This window comes from Pipistrellus kuhlii, unplaced genomic scaffold (assembly GCF_014108245.1).
Source record: "Pipistrellus kuhlii isolate mPipKuh1 unplaced genomic scaffold, mPipKuh1.p scaffold_m20_p_5, whole genome shotgun sequence".
Lineage (NCBI taxonomy): Eukaryota > Metazoa > Chordata > Mammalia > Chiroptera > Vespertilionidae > Pipistrellus > Pipistrellus kuhlii.
In genome coordinates, this window is record NW_023425551.1 from 8,145,275 (window position 1) to 8,165,531 (window position 20,257).

Here is a 20,257-nt window from a genome sequence, read left to right on the forward strand (position 1 = left end):
GCATTTGGGAAAGGCACAGAAACCAATATACACATAAAAAATACGTAGGTTTGTTGGAATTGAAATTTGTCAACTAAGAATAGATCTCTATTACTAAAGTTTTGGTATTCCTTCAGAAAAAGTTTAAAGTTTGGCTGAATTCACCCAGAGTTAAAGACACCAAAATAATACACTTGTATTGTCTATATGTATTGTCTATATTTTAAAGAAACACTAAAAATTACAATGAAATCCCTGTTATAAATTATAGAATATCACATACACCCTGAAGAGTACATCTTTTACAGTATAGGCAAACTCAATTCTTTTACGTAGTTGTAACAGAATTAAATATCTGGTTTCATTCTCTCACAAAGAAAATTAGGTACAGCTTTTATTGTGCTTAATAATTTTACATTTCTCAAATGTTTTCAAGGAGTCCACTGGTCCACAATAAAAATATTTGGATATGTTGATTCAGAATTAAAGGTTATTTTCGCACTTTCCTTTATCTGATTTCTGAGACTGTACATATGTCCCCTGAGACGCCTATGTGCTATGTTGGTACAATGCTGAACACCATGTAAGAGAAAGTCTCAGTTGTGAAATCACTCAGTTGGCCTCTAACACCATTGATTCTAAAGGAAACACAGTGCCTTGATTCTATGATTCGAGGCAGGGAAGAACATCAAACTGGGTCTAGGACATGCTGCTATTTTTAGATAGCATGGATGCTCTTAGCGATGTCAGTCATGAAGGAACACTAGTATCAGCATAAAGGACTTGCTACTGACCCAATTGTGAGACTTTGAGCATCAAATACAAGCACAGCAAGGTAGTCGTAACACAAAAGCAGGCTGTGATACAAGTTTAATTGTTTAGCAAATGGGGGAGTGTTCACACTGAGTATTTTATTACTTCTAATAATGATGTCTATTTATAATATTTACATCTATAGTTATTTTCGTAAGCACTGAAGAACAAACACATGAAACTGTAACTTGGCCAAATGTTCCTATCAGAAATTACTAAAATAAAAAATATGGCTTCATTAGCACAAATAATAGGATGTATGCTGAGTACAAGTAAAAAGCTCTAGCATCAAGATTCCTGATAAAGAATACATAATTTTCTTTCTTTTTCTTTCTGTTTTTGTAAATATATTTCTATTGATTTTAAATAATAAGGGAGGGGGGGGGAGAGAGACACAGAAACATCATTGATGAGAAACATTGATTGGCTGTCTCCTGAACACCCCCCATTGGGGATCAAGCCCGCAACCCAGGTATGTGCCCTCACTGGGAATCGAACCATGACCTCCTGTTTCATAGGTCAACACTCAACCACTGAGCAACACTGGCCAGGCAGGAATACAATCATTTTAAATGACAAAAAAGAACAGATCAAATACCCTAAATGATAAGCCAAGAGGTTAGGTGTTATCATCTATGTAAAGCTTAATACATCATTACTGCAAAAGACACCAAGTTTCAAAGACAAAAATTTTTTAATAAAGGTATTTAAAAAGTTTATCATAAATAAAGCAAAACAAAACAGTCAGCCCCACACTGTGGGCTCAGGTTTAATTGAATTACCCTTGTATACATACATAATCAGAACAAGTCCAGATCAAGAATCAACTAGTCAGTCAATAACCCAAATCCTTTCCTTTTTCCCTTAAGTTCTAGTAAAAATACTAAAACCCAGGAAAGTATTAATATTGAAAGGTTAGGAATATATTGCACTAAGACTCATACTAACTATGAGGTTATTAAGCACAGAAATAAAGAAATGTTCAAAACCATAGTCTTGATGTTTTAGAATAGGTTTACTAGAATGTGCAATAAAAAATTTTAAATCACTACTTATGTCTAAAAATCCCTCAATGAAAGAATCTATTTTTTTTTTTTTTTTTTTTTTTTTTACAAATTCATATACATTCTGCAATAGTAAATTCCTAAGAGTCTCTGCTAGAATCCAAAGAAAGAGTGATTTTAAAGGACACAAGACACAGCTTGGGTTGTCTATTACTACCAAATAGAGACATTTGTTTGGTTTTAAAGACAAATGAGTCACAATAGTAGGAATCATATTTCCATATTAACTATTTGGGTAGATGCCATCATATGTGATTGAGACAACTGCATACTCTCTTTCCTTCCAACGACAAGACTGAAGTTGTGTTGAAGGGAAGTCCCCAAATGATAAAAATAATCCGAAGCACAAAATACTGGCTGAAGGAAGACAAACCCAAAGGCCACTACTTCAGAGAGCTACTATTGGACCAGTTGCCAGATCTTTAGGAATACCATGGAACTGTGAGGTGCCTCTCAAAGAAAGAAAAGCATTAGTTACCTTTAATCTTACACACAATAAACACAAAAACCGTATTAGAAAAGTTGTACAATTTTGTCAAATCATAATAAATTTTCACCACACTTGGTTCATCATGGGGTTAAAAAAAAAAAAGAAATAGAAGAGTTCATCTATCTTGTTAGCTCTGTGAGTGCTACTATCCTGACATTTGTTCCTGAGTGAATGAAAGAAGGAATCCTGGGGAGACCCATCCCTTAAAAACAAAGCAAACAGCCGGGACCGGTTTGGCTCAGTGGATAGAGCGTCGGCTTGGGGACTGAAGGGTCCTGGGTTCGATTCCGGTCAAGGGCATGTACCTTGGTTGGGGGAATATCCCCAGTGGGGGGTGTGCAGGAGGCAGCTGATCGATGACACTCTCTCATCGATGTTTCTAACTCTCTATCTCTCTCCCTTCCTCTCTGTATAAAATCAATAAAATATATTTAAAAAAAAAAAAAAAAAGCAAAAAACCTCTTTGGGAATGCGAGTATTCCATTCTGCAAAATGGCGCACAATGTCAATCAATTTGATCCAAGGGCTGGTGCCACATAGACCTAGAATGATTAAACAACTTGATGAATCATGAAGATAAACCTGAAATGACAAAATGTGCGTGGGGAGCTGGTATTTAGAATGGCACTCAATATGGCCAGTAGTCTGTACATATATAAATAGCGTGAAGGTATCCCAACGGTGCTGTGTCGAGTTGGGAAAGATGAAATTTGACCAGCAAGCTTTTCATGATTACGGCTTTTTTCTCATTTCTTCATCCCAATCAAAATCCAATGCTTCATCCTCTAGTTCTGGTAAAGTAAAGAGAGACTTTTTGGAAAGACTGGGTTTCTCGGGGGACCCCTCCAACTGGAAAGTTTTCCTTTTCCTGCCAAGCATTGTAGCTACGGTGGAGGGAGGTGGGCTTGGGCCTCTCTCGCCCGAGTTCTGACTCTCGGGAGGAGGCAGGGACGCTGATTTGGATTCAGGGGAGGAAGTGAAGGAGAAGTTGGCCAACTTGGCTAACGTGCAAGCATGAACCTTGCTGCTTCTATTGCTGCACGGAAGCCCTTCCTTTCTATCTCTCTCACCAGTGAGATGCAAATGCCCAGTCTGGTTCCTGAGCTCAAATTCAGGCCGAGTCTCTCTCTCTCCAGGGCCACGTGCCCTCTCCGCTCCTGATCCGTCTTCCCCTGATGACGGCTGTGACGCCCCCGGCACCCTCTCCTGCAGCAGAGCTGAGCCTCCGCTTCCCGAGGCAGAGGCAGAGGCAGAGGCAGAGGCAGAGGCAGAGGCAGAGGCAGAGGTCAACGCTTCTGGACGCTTCACCGACAGCACTGCTGCTCCTCTCGATCCACGCTGGGAGGTTTTTGAACTCCGAACCGCTATGTCAGTTCTGCCAGGAGACACAGGGCCGTGGTCCTCAGGGGAGTGGATCAGCTTTGACTTGTGTTTGAAAGTAAATTTTGCTAGTCTGGCCACAGGGGCGCCCGAACTCTCACCACTTTCAGGTTCAGGCTCTTCCACCCGAGGGAGGGCCTTCTGCCGCTTCCTGTCTGGGCCCCGTACTGGGACGGAGGGAGGATGAGGAGGGCTTGTGGGCTGTGGAGGCGCATACAGCTCCTGGGCCCTCTCCCTGCGCAGCCGGTGCAGCTTCCGGGGGACGTGATGAGTCAGCATGGAGCCCGGCTCCTCAGCAGTTCTCGCTGCCTTTTTTCCCTTTTCACCCTCAACTCTCTCCGGCCTCAATGGAGCTCCTGTCTCTGCCGGTGCTGGACGCAGTCCAATTTCCAGTTGGCTCCTTTGGCCTGGCTCACTCCCTTCCCTGCCCTGAGATGTGCTGCTGGAGTTTTTCAAAGCCACTCTCCCCTCAGCTGTTCTGGGACCAGGAGACACAGAAACAGTGTTTTTCCGTTCAATCTGATGAGTTGTCAGGGAGTCGAACCAATCCAAACCGGCATCTCTGCTGTCGTGCTGGGCTGGATCTTCTCTCCGTGCTGACCTGGTAGGCCCCGGGTGGGGCGCGGGGTCAAGAGGTGGGCTTCCCCCGGGACTGCCTCCGGTGGGGGAGGAAGGGACACCACGATTCGCTTCCTGCTGTGTTGACGTTCTGAATGTGGGCTCTCCCCCGGGGTTATGTTCCCAGGACCCTGGAGTAGTCTCCGCCTCTGCTGTCCTCGGCTGGGACTGGGACACACTCTGATCCTGCAGCCTGTAGCAGAAATAAGGAAACATATATTGAAGGGAAGGATACTTGCTTTACCCTTTTCATTTCTTTAGTGTCTGAGATGCCACCTAAAGGGATAAGTCCAACATTATTCCAGGTTAATACCAAATACAGTCTCTAAAACCAGCAAGAGGCAATTACCTGGTTTCATCAAAATAGAGATTAAGGCCCTAGCTGGTTTGACTCAGTGGATAAGAGCGTTGGACTGCGGAATGAAAGGTCTCAGGTTCAATTCCAGTCAAGGGCACATGCTCGGGTTGCAGGCTCAATTTCCAGTAGGGGGCGAGCAGGAGGCAGCTGATCAATGATTCTGTCCCATCATTGATGTTTCTATCCCTTTCTCCCTCTTCCTTCTTCTCTGAAATCAATAAATACATATTTTTAAAAAATAGAGATTAAGTGATCTGATAATCATTCTAATTTAACCTTAAAATTAAAAAAATGAAGTGCTGAGTTTGCCTACATTTCCCTTCTGTCTGACAGTCCACTTACTAATTCATTTAAGATAGTTTGAAGGTCAATATAAAAATGCTCAGTCTTATCTATCATATTATATGTGTAACTACAAAACAGACTGCTAGTTATTTGCACAGTAGCTTATTGCTGATCAAGAAAGTAGCTCCACCCGGTTGGTTGAGTGTTGACCTATGAACTATGAGGTCATGGTTCAATTCCCAGACAGGGCACATGCCCAGGTTGTTTCAAATTCTTCAGGTGATGCACGTTCCTTCCCATACGCCACATGTTAACAAGTCCTTAGAAAGGAGAGTTTGAGACATTGCTGTTGTCATTCCCGGGTTGTTTGGATGTTCCAGAACCAGTAGGATGACCTCCCTCTTTAAAATAAAATACTTGATTGTCACTGAGGATTTTTAAAAGTCTATTAGCTATGTAAATTGTTAAAAGTCATGGATTTGGGCATGCAGGAAAGGAAAACTGCTGAGAAACCAGATGGAGGTCAGTATAGTTAGCTCTATTTTTTTTTTTTTTTACTTGTGTGTCTTTTATTTTTATTTATTTATTTTTTTAAATATATTTTTTAATTGATTTTTTACAGGGAGGAAGGGAGATAGAGTCAGAAACATCGATGAGAGAGAATCATCGGATCAGCTGCCTCCTGCACACACACACACACACACACACACACACACACACACTTGGGGATGTGCCCGCAACCAAGGCACATGCCCTGGGCCAGAATCGAACCTGGGACCTTTCAATTCGCAGGCCGATGCTCTATCCACTGAGCCAAATCGGTCTCGGCAGTTATCTCTATTTCTAACTTGCCCAGCACTAACTTAGGTTGGCCTATGTAAATCAATTCTGCGCCTCAGTCTTCTACCGTGAATTTCTTTTACCAGGGTTAGAACTGATATAAAATATTTATTATGTTTAGAAACTGTAAGAATAAAATTAAAATAGTAATAAACACAGAGATTCTTTATATAAACTCCCTTGCACGTGTCCTCTCCTGATGAGGAAAGTTGGGAAGGCCAAGTAGGCATTTTGTTTGGGTCTGGCCTGGGACAGATGGCTCCTGGACTCTAACTTCCTCCTTCTTAACAGCAGTCGCAGCGCCTTGTTGCTCTAGTTTGTACAGGGAGTCAACGAAAGAGAAGAGGAAGAAGTGGTGAAAGCAAACGTGATAGAGCCCACTCACTAGCAGCAGCTGTGCATATTGGGTGTGAACATAGGTAGCTTACCTTACTGCTTCTCATGTAATTGAGACCCAGTGCTATCCATTTAACTGCACTGAGTAAATTTATTTAGTTTTCAACACACATATAGCAACCAACCAGTAAGCGTTCTCCATGAGGCTCACCAAACCAGCAAGTCAAGAAGATGTAGCTTTGGAAGGTGATCTCTAAAGATGGCAGCCATCATTCCATTGTTCCTCCGTTCCCATATGCCTGTGCCACACCTCCCGTCACCCCGTGATGTCTATTTCCTTTCACTCTGCCTGTGGGGTGACCTTGTGACTTGCTCTAACCTACAGCACGTGGCAGAAACGATTCTGCTTCTGTCCTGGCCCAGCCTGTAGGATGCCTGGCAGCTCAGGCTCTTGCTATACTGGAGTCCTAAGCTACCATGGCAGAATCCTGACTACCCTACAGCAGAGCGAGCCCAGCAGCCCCGGCCATGTGTGCCACCCAGGGAAGACATCATACATGAGACGGAAGCATCTTGGATGATCCTAAACTGGCTGAGCTCCCAGAAATGCAGGTGTATGAGTAATTCCAGCTGATACTATGCTGATTAGAGATGAGCCATCCCTGAGAGACTCCCGAATTTCTGTCTCCTAGGAAAGTGAGCACTATAATGGGGGTGGATTTCTTTTTTTAAGCCACCGAGTTTTGGGGTAGCTGATTATAAGCAATAGATAACTGAAACAAGCCCCTACAGATAGCACAGGCAGACTTTCACTTAATGTAACTTCCTTTGTTTCACTAAATGCCAACTAAAGTTTTCCATTACATGCCTTTCTTGTTTTGTTTTTTTTTCTTCTCACCTTTCAAGTCTTCTTAGCTCTTCGCTCAGGAGGTCGTGCAGCTCCAGCTTTTCCAGGATGAGTTCACACTGCCTCCGGTACTGCTCCAGAGGGTTGTCAGGAAAGGAAGTGTGGAGTGCGTTCACACCTCCCAGCAGTGCGCCTCCCTGCGGGTGAGGAATGGAGAACAACAGGGAGTCACCACCGGCCTGCAGAGAAGTTCACCAGGCACCATGGGTCCCAGATGGCGAAGCCCAGCCCTCCACACTCCCACCTTGAAGTGAGAATCACCCGGGCATTTTCCAATTTCAATAATCTTCTCCCCCATTCTTGCTAGCAAACATTGCTCTGCGAAGCCACGCTCTCACTAGTAAGACCATGACCGTCGCTCAGGTATGTCAAGGAGAAGATGGATTGAGACCCACCACTTTACACCGATGGGAAAAGCAATTATACTGAGGCAGAGAATGCTTCCAGGACAATATTTTTCCTTTTTTTTTTAATGGTTTCCTTTGGATATATTTCTAGAAATTATTAGGTTTAGAATGTAATCATTTAAATAATAATTCCTGATATGCTACAAACTTTTATTTGATGCTTGTAATTACAGTTCATATATTAGCACCCAATGTCCTTTTTAAAAAATATTTTATTGATTTTTCACAGAGAGGAAGGGAGAAGGATAGAGAGTTAGAAACATCGGTGAGAGAGAAACATCAATCAGCTGCCTCTTGCACACCCCCAAATGGGGATGTGCCCGTAACCAAGGTACATGCCCTTGACCGGAATTGAACCTGGGACCTTTCAGTCCACAGGCCGACACTCTATCCACTGAGCCAAACAGGTTTTGGCATGCACCCAATGTCCTTACCTGCATTGAGGACTCCATTACTGACACCACTGTAATAGCGTCTTCCAGAGTCACTGTGTCACGAAACATAAGGCGAGCATGAGCTGAGAAAATAAGGGACAGTTTAAATCATAAAGACAGAAATGCTTAAAATAAATATCTGAGGTGATAAATGTAGTACTCTACCTGATCCTCTTCCAAAAATGTGTATGTTATGAATGAGCTACTAATAGCAAATTAACTTTTCACAGAACAAGCACAAAAGTCTAAGTTCAACTCGCTTTAAGGCTGTTCCTGTAATAAAGGGGCACATCCTTCTGCACAGCCCATGGCAACTCTGTGTATTTATATGAAAATACTCAGCAAAGAAAGGGGCTACCTAAGCATATGCTTAATATTCTGTAACTTTTAATCCTCATTTTCTAGTCTATTATAGAAACACACAAAATTAAACTCATTTCTCATCTCTGGCAATTTTCTTTATCTGTGAGCTTTTCAAAACTACCAAACTCATGAGCATAAAATTTATGTATTTCTTGCTCTAATATTAGCTATAAATCTTTACTTCTTTAAAGTGCATCCATTTTATAGAACTTTTTATTAAGCATACATTAAGTTAGCACATGGTGCAGTCAGTTCATGTTAAATTTTTTTGATTTATTAACACAAGGGCTAACTGTAAAAGCCAATGTTAAAAGAAAACACCTCCAGATGCATGGTAGCTGCAAGTCAGCATGTCTCTCACACCTTCAGGATGGGCTAGGGCCTGGCATTATTAATTTGGTGTCATTATGTGAATGCTGGGTGCCACATAGGAAACAATTCCAAACAAGGCAGCGTCTCACCCAAAATGCTAGCAGACTTCCCCTGAGAAATAAACCTCAGTGAATAAGACCTCCTAACAAGTTATAGGAGCTATCAGGAAGCCTGAGCTATCACAAAAGATTCCTCTTTCTTAAGGACACGACATTTCACTCAACACCCATAAATGTCCTGGAAGAGCGGAGGTTTCATAGATCAGAGCCTTCACTTTAATAAGCACCTGTGAGCGCCTTAGAGTAGGGAGTATTCATCTTTGAGCTCATGGTGTCAACCCCCATTTCTTGTACATAGTAGGTACCCACTAAAAATTCATTTGCTGAACAAAATAAACCTTCTGCTAATCGTATCAAGCTCTCCAGCAGGCGGATGGTGGTCCGGGCAGCGTTCCGGGAGTCGCTCTGCCTCTGCATCTGGTAGTACCGAAGGAGGACCTGATTGCCCACGTCAGACAGCGAGGGCTGAAGGGTCCTAATGAGGCTGAAGTAGGTTTTCATCTTTTCCATGCTCCACAGCTTCTCGGATTTGCTTGGGTAACCTGCACATATTAGGTGTTGGTCAGCAATTTCTAAGAACAGGCAAATATCTCATTTTAAGGGCTTTGATAAAGTTCTTATACTCTTTATTTTTTAAATAAAGTTTCCAGCTTAAGGCATGCTGGCCTTCCCAATCATCCCCTCAAATAAGACAATTTTTTTTTTTTTTTTTTAGAGAGAGGAAGTGGGGGGAGGGGAGAGAGAGAGAGAGAGAGAGAGAGAGAGAGAGAGAGAGAGAGAATATCATCAATATGAGAAATATTGATTGGTTGCCTCCTGCACACACCCTGATCAGGGATTGAATATGCAGCCTGGGTATGTGCCCTGAACAGAAATCGAACCCAGCACCTTTTAGTGTATGGGATAATGCTCCAAGCAACTGAGCCACACCAGCCAAGGTCTTATACTTTTTAAAAAAGATTAGCTTTAGGTTTTGTGGCCATTGAAATCTAGACCTGTTTCTGCACAGTATATAGTACTAGTAGTTCTAGAACAAACAGTCTTAGGATCTAAGGTTAATAAACGGGTTAATTCTGAATAATTTTGTTCTATGCTATAGTATCCAACATAATAAAAGCCCAATATGCAAATTGTCCCTTTAGGTGCTTGTTCGATGGGGATTTCGACCACTATTCACAACAATAATCTCATCAGTGGCAGACAGAGAAGGGCCCTTTACCTCCTGCTCATTATTCTGCCTCACTAACTGGTCCTCTCCCTGCTGTCAGTCTAAGCATCTCTCTGTTACCTATTAGTAGGGTACCTTGGTATTTATTTAATTTTCTTCGAAGAGAATTTCATTTGGCTGTATCTACATTTTTCCTTTGTCAATAATTTGTTTGTCTTCACATACCTTTGTTTTCTAAGATAAAAGAGGAAATTATACGATCCCAGTCTTCATTCTTGGTATCAAGCAAAACCAGGATTAAGTCAAATCGGCTTAAGAGTGGGCTGCCAAGGGCGATGTTCACAGACACGGACTCCTGCGGGTCGTACTGGCCTTTCGGGTTAGTTGCTGCCAGGATGGTGGTCCTTGTGTTCAGCTTGCACACGAGGCTACAAAAAGAGAGGGTACAATTCACTGACTGTTGAGATTTAAATAAAAAGCAAGATTAAACTTGTTAATGAGAAGGGCTGCTCTTGCATCTTCAACATCTAGAGAAACTCATGTGAAAGAGAATGTGGAATGATACAAGGATGTATCACAAACACCAAGTTCAGCACAGTGTATTTACACTAGCCTACCTTGTAGAGAAACAAATGCTCATAAACATTTCTTAAAACACTGCTATGAGCACACCCTCTGCTGGATGCTAAAGCCATACAAAGTAAATTAAACATGGATACTGTCTTAAGGAGCTGGCAATCTACTAGCTATAATGGTAAGATAAAGAAGAATACGGTAAGTTCTAGAAGTATAACGGTCCCAGGAGAAATAAAGATTATATCTATTCATCCATGTGGACGGAAGTGATGATCAGAAGAACATTACAAAGTAGCTTTTGTACAGGACCCTTCATGATGTGGACTTTTTAGGTGGAGAATATATATATATATTCATGGAGAGGGTGAAGGTAGAGGGTGAGAGGGATTTTGTAGAATTGTGAATTAGTTGAAGCAAAAACTTTGTGTCACTTTGTTTTGATTTTTCTAAAAGTGAAAGAAACAAAAAACAGAAATAGAGAGATGGAGAGAGGGATGAAGACAGGGAGGAGAGGAGCAGGGGAAATGAGGAAAAATAAAGGCTGTTTAGCGTCGTTTTTGAGGAGTAACAGCAAAGGGAAGGGGCCTGGGAGTGGTGGGTGGGTTAGATGGGGAGGACCTTGGATGGACACAGTGAAGAGACAAGGACAATGGTCTAGGAAGAGGCACGAAGTCCTAAATCAGGCATGCCAAACTCACAGCCCACGGGCCACATGCAGCCCACAACAAATATTTTTGCAGCCCAGCCAATATAACGGTATGTAAGAAACATCTTAATAAAAAATTCGTAACTTAATTTTTACAATATCCTTTATACATAATTATTAATAGTGAGCTACAATGTTTGCTAATGACTGATTACTATAATTGGGTTGCATTAATTTCCTTTGCATGCCTTTTACACAGGCGCACCATTTCTCTTCACTAATACTAGCAGCGAATATTTTAGTAGCCAATGGCCACGTCATTAGTCTTGGACTGACTTGTTTGGTGTGAAAAATCGGTTTATTTGCATTATGCTTATTACTTTGGGCAGTTATTCAGTGTCTGGTAAGTTAATATTCAAGAAAAAATATTAATTTTTATTAAAATGTATTATTTTATGTAAACGATTACTCATTTATGTCAGCTCTTTGTATTTAACATGTCTCTATAGAGACATATAAACCTACGTTTCTATGAAAATGGAAGCTTTTGTTTTTTGTGGCCCACATAACTTAAACCCTGTTTATTTGGCCCGTGTTAGCCTTTGAGTTTGACATGCTTGTCCTAAATGGAGCAGTGGCAAGAGAGGTATGGGTATGCCTGACTTAGATACTGTTTTTATTTATTTTAAAAAATATATATTTTATTGATTTTTCACAGAGAGGAAGAGAGAGGGATAGAGAGTTAGAAACATCAATGAGAGAGAATCATCGATCAGCTGCCTCCTGCACACCCCCTACTGGGGATGTGCCCGCAACCAAGGTACGTGCCCTTGACCGGAATCGAACCTGGGACCCTTCAGTCCACAGGCTGACGCTCTATCCACTGAACCAAACCCGTTTCGGCTTATATATTGTTTTTAAATTTACTAATGATGGGCAAGTCCTCAAGGTAATATAGCATATTCGCTGACAAGAACAAGTGTAACATTTCCCCCTGTAAATTCTCTGCTGATGATGACTGTTTTTAACTATAGTGGCATGTCTGCCCCTCAGCAGTCATGGCACGTGGCATCAGCGACATGTGCCACGTTTGTTAATCCCCGATCTATTTCCAGTTGGCTCTAGCAATTACCTCGTGCCCTAAGACTGGAAGAGTTTGAGAATCCCAGTGTGTGGTAAGTGGCATAAGAAGACACCCATTAAAGGAGAGAAAGACAAACAAGGCCCTTTCACTGAAAACTAAATCCCTTTTAAGAAAAGTTACTAAAAAGGAAATATTCTGAACAGACAGTCCACATCTTATAAATTATGTGCCCAGATGGTTTTGTAAAGGTAGAACCCAGTTTGCCCTAAAAACAATGTAATAGTGGTTCCTAATGAATCCCACCAAAGCACATGTAATCCACGTTGAAGTGAGGCCATTGGCATTTATCACAAAAAAGGAGTATTGCTGCAATGCTGGCAATGAGATGAAATACAATTGCATATGAAATAATTCCTTAAAACTATTTCCAATGTAGGTGAAAGTAATTGATTGTTCTTTCTCTCTGGTCAACAAATATTTATAAGCCATTTGTGCAAAGAGCGATACTGAGGATTCAAAAAGGTACAAGCTGGTCTCTGCCTCCGCTGGTTACAGTAGAAAGGCTGGCAGATGAGGAAGTTCAACACAGCGCCCAGCAGACAGCACATGCGCAGCGGGTGGGGGTTATCAGATTAGCATCAGCAGAGAGAAACTTCTGTGGAGACTCCTGCATATCTGTAGGTATCTGATCTTAAAGCACTTTGTGGTGTTAGAAGGAAATGAACTAGCAAAGAGAGAAAGAAGGTGGTGAATTGTTTCTGAGGTAATTGGGGGGGGGGGAGGGGGGCAGACAAGAGTAAGCCTAAGGAAGGGGGCTAAGGAAGGATTAGGTGAAGCAAAATGGCTGCCTGAGGGGCAGTGAGCAGAAGTGCCAGCCATGGAAGTAGAGGGGTGGGCAGGGGAAGCGGAAACCGTGCGGGGTGGTAAGTCAGGCAGCTGCCTGCAGCACAGAAAGGGCCTGGGGATGGTGCCAAGAGGGACAGAGTGGCCTCTGCTCGTTTGAGAGAAGGGAAGACAGAATGCTGTGTAAGCCTGGTGCTTGCAGACCTGTGATACAAACATTACTGCCTTCAAAACTGAATGAGGCTTTTGAAAACACAGATACAAAGGCACAGTCTAATCCTAAGCACTTCCTGCATAGTAAGTACTTCCTGACGTTTTAGGCATTTATTTATTTACCTTACTTTTTTTCCTATTAAATGTGATCTTCCTTGAAGGACTGTCAGTTATTGTTATAATCCTCACATTGTCTGTCATATATTAAATGCTCAATAAATACGCACTAAATAAGTGAAAAAAAATAAACCCTTACTTAATTCAGTATTTCTAAAAGTCAGGGTCATCTTATATTCACAGGCTTCAACGTATAAACTAATCATGTTAATATGTTTTTGTTTTGTTTGTTTGTTTGTTTTCTGATAAATTTGCAGTGGAAACATTCCAGTTTCTCAAAAAACACACAAAACTACTGTCCCATTTTTTTTTAAATCTACATGGGCTAACTTTCCCACAAACACAGCAGTGACCTTTCTAAATACTGTACAGTTTCTAAACGTTGTACACGTTCCTGTCAGCACTGCAGGCCCTGCAGAAGGCGCCCTTGTTTTTGTGACGGTCTCTCATTACAGCCCTGACAGGCGATTCCCGACTTCACTCAGGGCTTTATTCACCTATATTCCTTCACTTCCAGACTGGACTCTGGCTGTGGTGGTAGCTGCTATGTGTTCACATGCCTTATTTCCCTTTGCCGGGGAACAGAGCAAGATTAGATTTCCCATCCCCCTATCGTTAAGTAGGGCTGTCATACTAAGTGTGGTGATGGTAAAAGAACCTACGCTACTGTCAGGTCAGGCCACCATCAAGTTCACAGAAACAGACAGCAGCATGGTGGTTGCCAGGCACTGGGAAAGGTGCAATGGCAAGTTGTTGTTTCATGGGCAGAGAGTTTCAGTTTTGTCAGATGGAAAAGCTCTGAAGATCGGTTGCCCAACAATATGACTACCCTTAACACCTTAGAACTAACTATACACTTAAAAATAATTAGGGTGGTAAATTTTATGGTACGTGTGTTTAACCACAATTTAAGAAGAAAGTAATGGAGGCTGTTATGGACTGAGTATTTGTGTCCCCAGGCAGGGTCGGGAGGGGGTGGGAGTAGATGGTGGCAGACATGGCCCCTTTCCCAGAGGCCTGTCCGTCCCCCTGGCTGGCAGGCCCCAATCAGCCCATCGCCGCCCATCTGCCACGTGGGGATGGAAGGAAGAGAGGCGGAGGCAGGGAACCGAGCAGTGGCAGGGCGCCAACGATGGCGGTGTCGGTGTCCAGTGTCCGTTCCTTTCCTTCCCGGCGACTGTCACCTCTTCTCTGGCCTGGCTCTGTGGCCTGGCCCCAATCAGCCCTGATCGCTGGCCAGGCCTAGGGACCCCACTCAAATTTGGTGCACTGACCTCTAGTGTGAGTATAATTTAGTAGCACCAAATATAGAACTGCAATGTCCAACTTTCTCCTAAAGGTCTTTAGGAAATAATGAGATATTCTCTATTATTTAAGAATCTACTGTATCCTGTCTTTGATGAGATGCTATCCTAGTTAAGACTGAAAGAACCTTGCATAGAATGAACGATTATCTTTCCCAAATCATTATTGAGGTCAGCAGTCCAGTCAAAGATCATCATCACAAAAAGCTCTCTCAAGGAGGCTTGTGCTGCCACTCCCCGGGCACAGGAACGGATCTGCAGTTTAAAGAGGCAGCTTAAATCCAAATACTAGTATTAATAACCCCTTTTAAGCTTCTGGGTTTCCTTTTCTATTTCATTAAGCAGACAGGACAAATGTAAGGTCTTAAAAATCCCAATTTTGAAAATGGTTTCAGATTTAAGTAACATGAGCAAAGAACAAAATTTTTGGTCTTCTCAAACATGCACTGATTCAGTGAGACCTATATTTTGGTTAATGACAACTATTAAACTACATTTTAATAGACTCTAGGCATGCTAAACACTCTTAGTGTGTTAGAATTTTTTCTATTCTGACTACCCAGAACAAGTTTTCACACTGCAGAAATCACATTGACGGGTTCCCTCCCAGCCTCCTGCACATCTGAATGCTGGGTGTAAGGCTTATGATATACCCTTGCAGGTATACGCCCACCACATGGATAAAGTTTAACCTCTACACAAAAAACAGTTTCTATGGAATAATTAAATGCGTAGTTCCCATTTTAAAAACGAACTCTATAACTTTGTGCAATATATATGAAATGACACACTTAAAAAAATCTGAGAATCCCTGCAGCCCTGGAGGCCAGCCAGATGTTCTGATCCAGTGGTTCACACTAACATTTGTAGAGAGATTGAATTCAAATAAGTCCTTCACAATCCATCAGACTTTAGTCACTTGAGAAACGTGAAAGAGAGAAAACAAAAAAGGAATCCTGAAAACGATATTGCAAGGATTCAAAAATGTCAAAGGAAACGAAGTGGTGCTTGAGGAGGATGGCTCAGTGAAAGACGCGTCTTTTAGTGCACAGAAGCCTTCACCTTGCTGGTCAAAGAAAGGGAGGAATTTAAAATAAATTTTAGTTATTTCTCCTTATTTGCTTCTACGGAAGCTACTTCTTCCACTTATGAGCTGTCAAAGATGGCAGTTTGTGTGCCTCATCTGTCCTTGGAGGGGTTTGTCACACTTTGGAATTAAGTCCCCTTGATTTCCTTATAAACTCAGCTTTTAAAAGTTCAAGACATGATTCTGTTGGCTAGTTGAATTTTTCTTGTAAAAATGGGAGTGACATGTGCTTACTGTTTTCTCCATCCTAAGTGGATGAAGAATTTAGGCTTACATTTTGTGTCTTTGCTTTTTAATTTAATTTTAAAAATAATTTTATAAAAATATTGGTGTGACCAAAACTGGTTTGGCTCAGTGGATAGAGCGTCGGCCTGTGGACTGAAGGGTCCCAGATTCGATTCTGGTCAAGGGCATGTACCAGTAGGGAGTGTGCAAGAAGCAGCTGATCGATGAGACTCTCTCATCAATGTTTCTAACCCTCTATCTCTCTCTCTCTTCCTCTCTGTAAAAAATCAATAAAATATATTTTAAAAAATATTGGTGTGATGAACTGAAAAAAGCATTAAAACTAGCCCTTCACCAAAATTAGTGTGAAAAGCATTGTCCCAGTGAATGAAGAGTTACAGCAATGACAACTCTGTCCAGTCAGTGCGTGTCATAGTGAACTGTTTATCTACAAGAGCATTACTTCTGGAACTTAGACCAGCACAGAAAAGTCATACTAATTCCCACTTGCAGAGGGTAAAGGCAGTAGGAGTGATTAATAAGATATTTTCACTTATGAAGATTTATTCCGTAGCCTATCATATAGCACTGCAATGTTCTCCCTTTCTAAAATACACTCTTAGCATCTGTCCCAATTTTCCCTGATGCCAGTGGTATTTAGGAAATCTTTCAAAATGTTCCAGATTTCATCTGGAAAAGGTGTATCAAAATAAACCACAGATTCCATCAACTAGCAAAGGTACTAATTAAATGAAGGCATAATGAGAAGAGAAAGTAGCCTTGAAAACACTTAGTAAACTATTATCTCAGCTTTCCCCTGACAAGTAGTTTTGAAGCATTAATTACTTTAAAGTATGTTCTCTCATAACACTTTTATTATGCGCTTATCACTGTGATGCTCTTGTGTCTATCTTCCCCAACAAAACAGCAAACACTTCAAGGACAGTGTAGTATTCATCTTGGTACTTCTCAGTGTCTAACACAGTGCCTGGCATACAGCCGGCTCAGTGTATTCACATACTGAATGAATATATATTGAGTAAAATGAATAGATCTGCTAATAATTCTGTCTAGTTTTCTTGTACCTTTTCCCTCTGGACCAGAGCCTGCTTTTACCGCCCCTAACCCCTTTCCTTTTTACGAGTGTATATAAATAGGTCTCACATAATCTATAACACCAGTGTCTGCCTGGCTCCCAAGTAACCACTGCTGTTTGAAGACTGCTGGCAGCCATATCTGCCTGCTCAGCTGGCCTCACACCTAAATGGTAGCATTAAAGCTAAGACAGTTCTGCCTCTCTCCTTTGCCTGGATGACCTGATGGTAGCCTGCTTGTGGTCAGCCTTTGTAGCCAAATAAGTTTCCCATAACCACCTCAGGGCCTGCATTTCTATTTGAACCTGCTTATTTTTCTCTCTCATTGGTCATGTATAGCCAAGGATCCACATACCTCAACCCCTGAGCCTCCTCAAGACACAACAGGCACTCCATCTTATGCTAATATATACTATTCTTTACTTTCCTATGTGCTGTGATCAACCTTCTAGTAAGATATATTAGGGGAAAGAAAGACATATAAGGAGACTACCAATGGAAGTAGACATTATGTTTTGTCTTTTTGAATCTTTCAAAATTCTTAACATAATAATATACCCAGAATAGACACACAATTATTGAATGAGATAATAGGTTGGAGCCTGAATGGAAAGCTCTTCACTAGTGCTATTCATGAATTAAATCAACTTACATTTATTTTACACTTTAGTTTTCCTTTCTTTGTTCCAACATCTAATTTTTACTTCCCTTACTCACCTTCGTGGGAAAATTATTATGTGTTTTGAAGGGTGATAACTGTGTCTGAGAGGACCAAGCATACCTTAACAGTTCAATAAGGTTCACATTTTCCATAATCATGTATTAACTAATCTCACTGATTCAAACAGATTTAACACTTACCCAGCCTTAGCAACACTTATGGTTTGTTGCTCCATTGCTTCGTGGATACTGGTTCTATCATGCTCTTTGAGGCTATTAAACTCATCGATACAGCAAAGGCCCGCATCTGCAAGCACTAATGCCCCGGCCTCCAAATTCCATTCTCCGGAGTCTTTTACAGCAGTTACCGTCAGACCTAAGGAAACAAGCAGGTTGTGTCAGCTTTTATTTTCAAAAGCATATCTTAGTCCTATGAAGGGAAATGAATGCTTACATTTAAAGGGCAGGAAGGTTATAAAATCAAAGCTTTTATTTGTACTCCAGCAAGAATGGATGGCATCAGAACAACTATTTCAGGCTGTTACTAAAAGGTCTTGGAATAGCCCATGTTCTGAAATTTTAATAGGCATTAGGAAGTATTTTGTGGCAACCACAAGTCTTCAAATTTTGTCTTTGCTTGGTAGGTACCCTCTCTGAGTGGTGGAAACTTTTAGAAGGAGCTAACAGATCTCCAGAGACTTTATGACAAGAGGTTTTGTATTATGTACTGTTTATAGAGAATGGCCCAAAGACAGAGAACAGTGAATATTAGTCCAATGATGAAAATGAAAAATTTGCTCCCAGTTACAGAGGATTCCCTTCAGAGGTCTTACCTGATTTTAATTCATCCTTTAAACCAGTCAATAAAGCAGAGTGGTCAAAAGCAAAGCCTTTGGAGTCACCTAGACTTGTGTTTGAATCTGGATTTGTCATTCTGGCTAACATATAGTAGGGAGTTTCATAACATATCAAGGCCTAAGTTTTCCACATATAAAAGAGGATAATAATGGAAAATATTTTATAGATTCTTTCTTGAATACTTAAAAAGAATATAAATAAAGCTCTTTAAAAGCTGTATGATACAAAATGAGTATTTACATATATATAAAACCCTGATATGCAAATAGATTAAACAGCGGAACTGAATAACTGGTGGCTATGGCATGTGCTGACCACCAGGGGGCACATGCAGAAACATGGCAGGCATTAGCAACAGAAGGCAGAACGTGGAACAAGGTGGCATCAGGCACAGCGGGATGATGGAGCAGGTCAGCAGGGGTGACAGACCAAGGCAGGGCACTGGTTGCTGTCATCAGGGCCCCTAGTTTATAATAACTACTGTTGACTAAAAAACTGATAAACCTCTGGCTAGACTAATTAAGGAAAAAACAGTAGATAAAAACTACAAATGTTAGGAATGAAAGGCAGAACACCATTATAGATCCTATAGATATTGAACTAATAATACAGAAATAAAATGAACAATCTATATCCTAAATTTAATAACTTAAATGAAATTGTCAAAATACTTGAAACATATAAACTGTCAGTTTATCTTAAAAAAAGATAACTTGCATTATTATCTTATATCTACTTGGAAAATTGATTCTGTAGTTAAATGTAGAGGGCCAAATGGGAAGACAGCTGGACATTCTTTAGATTGTTGCTGACTGGGCCTGGATATTGACGGAATCATGTCAGTTGCACTCCTGCCCTGGGAGTGTGGAGATGTTCTTAGTTCCTGGCTTGTGTTTGTTCAGGAGGAAGGAGTGGGTGGGACTTGGGCTTTCCCAGGCTCCTTGTTTTCCTATGAAACCCCTTGTTGGATTGGAGTATAAATAGATGTGCTGAATGGCTCAGGGGGTTGTCAGTCTACAGTCTATCTCTTCAGCAGAGAAGTTCCGCTACCCTCCCAGCTCCCAGCTTAAAATCTATCTCTGTGTCTTCTCTCTTTATTTCTATTATTTCTCAATCCCTGGCTGCCTCCACTTAGAACCGGTTCGTTCATCTCTCTTTCCATGCAGGACATGGAAAAGGGAGATCCCGCCAGATCAGGCCCCCTGAGTTAAACATCTTGCAATACAGAAATCTACAGGCTGCAATGACATCATGATGAAGTCTACGGAAGAAATAGTATAAATTCTATACAAAATTTTTAGAACTGTAGAAAAACAAGACAAACTTCCCAACTCAGGTTGGGAATGAAGCCTGCATTATCATGGTATACAAAATAAAGATATAGTAAAAGAAAACTACAGACCTGTATCCCTCATAAACATAGATTCAAAACTCCTCAAAAAAAAAAAAAGCAAATTAAATAATAGATAAAATGGTAATAGATCATAACTAAGTTAGGTTTATTATGGGAATGCAAGACTAATTTTCAAAGATTAACAATGCAATTCACCTCATCAACTGAGGAAGAAAAAGCAAATGGCCACCTCAATAGATATAGAAATGACACTTGACAAAACTCAACAACGATCATTCATGATAAAAAAAAAAATTATCAGATAACTAAGAATAGAGGAAACT

At 41.2% G+C, this 20,257-nt stretch overlaps 1 protein-coding gene across 17 annotated transcripts in view; it reads right to left on the bottom strand.

Moving 5' to 3' along the window:
- Nucleotides 1-2,808: 2,808 nt before the first annotated feature.
- Nucleotides 2,809-20,257, bottom strand: part of MCM9 (minichromosome maintenance 9 homologous recombination repair factor) — a 52,984-nt gene continuing 35,535 nt past the window's right edge. For 7 of the 17 annotated variants that reach the window (XM_045573175.1, XM_045573172.1, XM_045573174.1 and 4 more), the window contains 7 exons: nt 17,924-18,098; nt 10,099-10,301; nt 9,044-9,247; nt 7,912-7,994; nt 7,062-7,249; nt 3,633-4,537; nt 2,809-3,584 (listed from right to left, as the gene is read on the bottom strand). In XM_045573175.1, coding sequence (XP_045429131.1) covers nt 3,079-3,584; nt 3,633-4,537; nt 7,062-7,249; nt 7,912-7,994; nt 9,044-9,247; nt 10,099-10,301; nt 17,924-18,098 — 2,264 coding nt within the window. In that variant the 3' untranslated portion in view covers nt 2,809-3,078. Of the gene's footprint in view, nt 4,538-5,275; nt 5,389-7,061; nt 7,250-7,911; nt 7,995-8,469; nt 9,248-10,098; nt 10,302-10,353; nt 10,896-17,923; nt 18,099-20,257 lie in introns of those variants that run through there. The other 10 variants (XR_006740082.1, XR_006740081.1, XM_045573179.1 and 7 more) reach the window with 7 other exon arrangements.